The sequence below is a fragment of the Salvelinus sp. IW2-2015 genome, linkage group LG18 (genome assembly GCF_002910315.2).
Source record: "Salvelinus sp. IW2-2015 linkage group LG18, ASM291031v2, whole genome shotgun sequence".
Lineage (NCBI taxonomy): Eukaryota > Metazoa > Chordata > Actinopteri > Salmoniformes > Salmonidae > Salvelinus > Salvelinus sp. IW2-2015.
Genome location: NC_036858.1, coordinates 51,825,988 through 51,832,133, shown reverse-complemented (window position 1 = coordinate 51,832,133; position 6,146 = coordinate 51,825,988). Strand labels below are relative to the sequence as shown.

General features: G+C 41.6%; 2 protein-coding genes across 2 annotated transcripts in view; one reads left to right on the top strand and one right to left on the bottom strand.

Moving 5' to 3' along the window:
• The window catches only part of cnnm1 (cyclin and CBS domain divalent metal cation transport mediator 1), a 32,293-nt gene extending 31,412 nt beyond the window's left edge, over window positions 1-881 (top strand). The window contains 1 exon segment of the mRNA XM_024007716.2: window positions 447-881. The gene's annotated coding sequence lies outside the window, so the exon portion shown is untranslated.
• Window positions 882-3,932: 3,051 nt separating this feature from the next.
• Window positions 3,933-6,146, bottom strand: part of got1 (glutamic-oxaloacetic transaminase 1, soluble) — a 24,999-nt gene continuing 22,785 nt past the window's right edge. Inside the window, 2 exon segments of the mRNA XM_024007951.3 lie at window positions 3,933-5,254; window positions 5,717-5,859. Of these exon segments, the coding sequence (XP_023863719.1) occupies window positions 5,115-5,254; window positions 5,717-5,859 (283 nt within the window). The 3' untranslated portion in view covers window positions 3,933-5,114.

The window sequence follows — 6,146 nt, the reverse complement described above, 5'->3', positions numbered from 1 at the left end:
CCAACCCTAACCCTGGATACCCTCTGTCCACTCCCCAGACCCAACCCTAACCCCTGCATACCCTCTGTCCACTCCCCAGACCCAACCCTAACCTCTGCATACCCTCTGTCCACTCCCCAGACCCAACCCTAAGAAATCTGAACGCACTAGCAACACTTTGAAAAGTTGATGTAATTATACTTTCCTGAGGATATATTGACTCACATTCCTACCTGCAAAAGGACCGACCGCATTGACAAGCGGTAAAGTTAAAATATAATTTTATTCAACATTCTGGCTTGTAGAGTTTGTGAGAGGAAACTTTCCCGAACCAAACGCTCATTTATGCCCGATGTAGAATTCAATGAAATTCAACGGTGTGTTTCCAGGCTGGCTGGGTAACAGACTACGGAAACATTATGACTTGAATTAACTTTACTGTATGTTTCTGTTGAGTTACTTTTCAGCCACCCATCTCTACTGTGCTAGAGGAGTCTGAAGAGGAGGAAGAAGAATAAACTAAATGAAGAGAAAAATAAGAGGGAATTAGCAAGTCTAGATCTGAGCCATCTTTTAAATCTTTTTTATTGCTCAACCAAGAAGACAACAATTTCTGTCTTCTACCATCAGATGATCGCTTCTTATTACCAAGTGCTTTCTGCACAGGGAACTGTTCTTATCATAGAATAGAGCACCTCTATCAGTTAATCAACTGTGGTTGATAGGAGTCCTGCCATATAAATGCAATTCACACTGCCAGTGTTCTGATGACACATAAGGAAGAAACAGCCAACACACACCAGCCATGAGAACAAGCACAATGTCTACAACCACAGGGACTTTATACTGATTTAAAGAAGCAGTCTGTCATTTCTTTGTCCCATGTGGCCACCGGATGATTTTTTTTTAACGCACAAACAGTCTAGTCTCAAGCAAAAACACCACACACACACACACACACACACACACATTTAGTTCCATTGAAGTCCATTGACTCCCAGTCAATACTTTTTACCAGATTTTAAAAAGCCATATAATAACTAACAAACCTGCCAGCATAAAGAAGGGATATGCAATATTCACAATCCCAAAAATGTAGGTTGCGTGTTACCTAGATTTGAACAGGTATTTCATTATGATTAGATAATATGATGATTTGACATATTTATGATGATTGGATGATATTTGATCATTTGATTTATAATATGGTGATTAATTGGTAACCTGTAATGAATAGGTTGTTTTAACAGCAATCGTTCCGTCATTTACTGGTTGCTAGCATTCTAATAGTTTGCGTAATTTCAGTTTGTGACAAAACAAGCAAGTATAGTGTAGAGCATCATTGTACCATCTCAACCGCTTTGAGATATTTTTTCCAGAACCAAATATATTTAATGTTCAGCTGTTTGAAGCTGGTGAACAAAACCCAATGTAAAAGATGCAAAACCAAAATGATTTATAATATGGTGATTAATTGGTCATCTGTAATGAATATGTTGTTTTAACAGCATGTACCTAGAACAACTCCTGCCTGCCATATCATTTCCTTTATCATCATAATATACACACACACACACACACACACACACACACACACACACACACACACACACACACACACACACACACACACACACACACACACACACACACACACACACACTAAATGTGCCATCTCCATATCACCATGACATAAAGCAGTCACCATAAGTGTGACATTGCAGTAGGTAACAGTTGTAACACCCTATCTGTGTATAGCCCCATGATGAAGTGAAGTGTTACTCCCACATGCATGCTATTACTACAGATGCAAACACAACAGGTTAACTATTCTCTTTGAAGAGACCCCTCCAGGGACACGCAAGGGCATAGGAACACAGCGGGCTGGGGGCTGAGATTCTGAGATGAGAGGCTGCAGATACAGGGGCCTGGAGGCTAGGGGTGTTTGGTTTATACAGTGACACAGGAGCTGGGTGTATGGAGGGCACTGCTTACTGCTTTCCCAGTAGAATATATTCCTATTTAAGGACAACGCCTTGGGCTAGGTACTCAGCTTGATGCAGACAGGAGCATGATGCAAACCTGTGGTTATGAAAGACCAGGCTGACGTGGAGATGTAGTTTGATGGGAGGTTGTAGTGTATAGAAAACTGATAAGCAATACATAAGCATGAGAAGAAAATATCTGAGTGTAATATTAGGTGACAGCTGCACAGATTATCAGGACAGTGTAACATGCTCAAGGACAGACACCCCTGTAAAGTCAGCCAGGCACAGATTAAAAGATATATACTGTTTTATAGGAATGTATACCAATGTACACAGGGGTTCATAGTTCGAATTAGAGATGTACAGAGAGAGATTACATTTTATAGTGCCCTTTATTATATAGGTGGTCAGACAATGGGCTCTGTCCTATTCATCTGTAGCAATAATAATTCTCTAGAACCTGCCTGAGACCATCACTATTCCCTATTGGTTAGCTGCTATTAGGCTGGACTTGGTTTGAGTTGCTCTTTATTGCGCAATACTGACAGATAACTGATTTACTGAGAGCATAGAGAGGGTGAGTGGGAGGGAAGAAGAAAGGTAGTGAGCAGGAGAGAGGAAAGGAGAGAAACAGAAGGGAAAGTGAGCACTGCAGGGAAGGTGGGAGGAGACGTGACGCAGTCTGACKTCAAGCCACTGCCTTCCTTGACGCACGCAAACACACACGCATTCAGTACTGAACTGCTTTACAGAAGGACCCCCCCCCCCCACACACACAGGATCCCTTATGTCCTGACAAATACAGTAGCTGAGCTGTTGAAATCAAAGAACTAAGAAACCAAGCACTCTCTCAGCCTCATGCTCTCAGAGAACACATTTGGTGAGGGTGACAGAGATACAGTAGATAGTGATAGCTTTTATATAGATTATAAGGGACAGGAGGATATGTAAGGGGACATTTTATTATTATTTTCCCGGAATGTGCGAATTTAGGGATGTTTTAAGTTTAAAACATGATCTTCAGATTATCAGGGTTTTCAGGATATCAGACCTCCCAATGTATTAAAAACGATGAACTCCTCAATAAAAACATTCTAACAGATTCATACCTGACTTGTTGTTCTGAATTCCATTTGTGTATTGATAGTGTTCTTGGCTTTCTGCACTGATCCCCAGTGTCATGAGAAACACACACCAAAGAGACAACTTGCACAAACAAAATATATTTTGCATCCTGGCTCTCAGATGGAAAGAACTGGCATTATATTGTGGTGTGCAGACATTTATTAAAGGATTTGAGTCACACCTCCTTGAGATACACGGGTATTCACAGCATCTGTTAGTGCATTTGATTTGTGCAATTTTGAACAATACATGTACACCACTGAGATGTCAGATACTGATAATAGTGCAATAACAACAGAGAGCGACCGCTTCGGAATAGACTGATTGGACCTTCACATTGAGCAGATCCTTCTTTCAAATGTTGAAACAAAAATAACAGGGATTGTTTCTCTCTGATTGAGAACAGTCCTGTTTGTCCCTATTGAACGCACGCCAGAACTTAGAGCGTGAAATTCAACAGAGAGCTACACAGCTTAAGTCGGAGGTATGGATACATCATTTTTACTTCATCATCTTGGGCCAAAATAAACATGATTGTAAATATAACGTCCAGAGTTCAAGTTCAATATTAGCATCCTTATTACATAGCTACATCTCTTCGACATACATTGATTTGACATGACTGATTTGGTCAATTGATTGTTTTTCACTCTAGTACTTGTTGTATGCTTTCAAGTCAAGTACTGATTACTTGGTCACAGTTAATATTTAGCTTCTCTTTCAAGTGGACACAAACAACTCCTATAAGGTATGCAGGTGGGTAAGTCAAACAGAACAGGGAATGCGCATTTCACAGTTGGAATGAAATCTGCATACAAATGGGTCGTTCTTGAATTGCGATGGCATTCCTTTTTTTTTTTTTTAAATACGTTCTCCCGATTGCACCTGATAGTACCCAAATACATTTAAAGGTGCAATTTGCAGAAATCGTTCCGTCATTTACTGGTTGCTAGCATTCTAATAGTTTGCGTAATTTCAGTTTGTGACAAAACAAGCAAGTATAGTGTAGAGCATCATTGTACCATCTCAACCGCTTTGAGATATTTTTTCCAGAACCAAATATATTTAATGTTCAGCTGTTTGAAGCTGGTGAACAAAACCCAATGTAAAAGATGCAAAACCTAAACTTAAGAACGGGACGCATAGAAATAGTGCACATAGAACAGATCTACCGCTTCTTAGACTTGCTTTCAATGAGAATGCCAAATCTATAACTCACAATTCTACGTGAATTTGGTCAGGTCGCCCAAAACGTTACTACTGCAGCTTTAAATAAAAATAAATACAAATGAGGTCATTTTTTTTCAAAATGCCAGGCTCACATCCCACCGCAATTCAACGACACAAACAATACTAATCATAAGGTAATGTTAATAATATTAATAAGCAATGGAAGATCACCATCACCAGCACTGCGGGAGCTAGTCCTAATACATCCAGAAACACTGGGGCTGTGTCTCAATAGTTTAAACAATATAGCTTATTTTCCACATCTCCTTTCCTTGTGTCCTTCCCTCCATGATCACTGATCTGGCTGGACACGATAGGTTGAAGGAACATCAGTTGTAATGAAGGAGATGAGGAAAGGAAGCCATTTCAGAGTATTAAGACACAGCCAGCTAGTGCCTTAGTGTGGAACMACACAGCAGCTAAAATGCCCTGACACACAGTGCTTAATCAGTAAACAGGACTTCAACACTACTGAACAAAAACAGTACAAATTAAATCACACCACACTCTACTGCAACACACAGGGATGATACCCACACAGAGACACACAGACAAATCATTAACACTTCTCTGTAGCCTTTACGCTGCCTGTGTATTCAATTAAGTGTTCAAATACAATGTATCTATAGACAACAAGTGACATTATAGGCCCAGCATAGGCTAGTGTGCTGGGAATGGGGCTTACTATGTATGTTTGGTCCAATACATTATACACACACACACACACACACACACAAACACAGCTGGTGTGGGGCAGGAGGGAGTGCTGGTGGTTGTGGGTAGTGTAGTCTTCTACTGGACGTTGACAACAGTCTCGTGGATAGACTCGGCCACATAGTCGATGTTCTTAGTGGTCAGACCACACATGTTGATACGACCGCTGGCCATTAGGTAGATACTCCTCTCCTTGATCATGTACTCCACTTGTTTAGCTGAACAGAGAGAGGGAGAGAAAATATAAAAAGGTATGACATCACAAATATTATATTTTCAGAACATACAATATACTATCGGTGTGAAAGGAGAGTTAAAGAAGAGAGGATATTTCTGTGCCAGTGTGCTGTGTACATGTGTATACTGAGTAAAACTGCCCCCACCCCCCCCCTGGTCAGTTAAGGCATCAGTGAGCCTTAGCGTCAGTGTTCTCTACGCTGGGAAGCTGTTTCCTGATTCTAACAGCTTTTTGAAGCTCTCAGGAAGACAGCACAGCACAGAGGAGTTTAATGTTTATCCAGGAAGTTACTTCACACAAACAGTAATGAGGATGTGCTCAGCGGACTGGTGAAGCTAAACATAGCTGGGTGGGGAGTCTATGTGTGTGTTTAAGACTAGAGAGGAAAAGAGAGGTATGCATTTGTTTGCATTCAGTTGTGTGTGTATGTGTGTGTGCTCACGGTTGAGGCCAGTGAAGCTGAACATGCCGATCTGCTGTGTGATGTGGTCCCATGTTCCTGGTGTTTCCAGAGCCTGCAGTTTAGCCTGGAGTGAAGCCCTCATCAACAACACACGGTCTGCCATGGTCTTCACATTATCCTTCCTACAACAGAGAGACAGGGAGACCGAGCGAGAGAGAGAGACAGGGTTAGACAGAGAGACAGGGTTAGACGGAGAGACAGGGTTAGACGGAGAGACAGGGTTAGACGGAGAGACAGGGTTAGACGGAGAGACAGGGTTAGATGGAGACAGGGTTAGACGGAGAGACAGGGTTGGACGGAGAGACAGGGTTAGACGGAGAAACAGGGTTAGACGGAGAAACAGGGTTAGACGGAGAGACAGGGTTAGACGGAGAAACAGGGTTAGACGGAGAGACAGGGTTAGACGGAG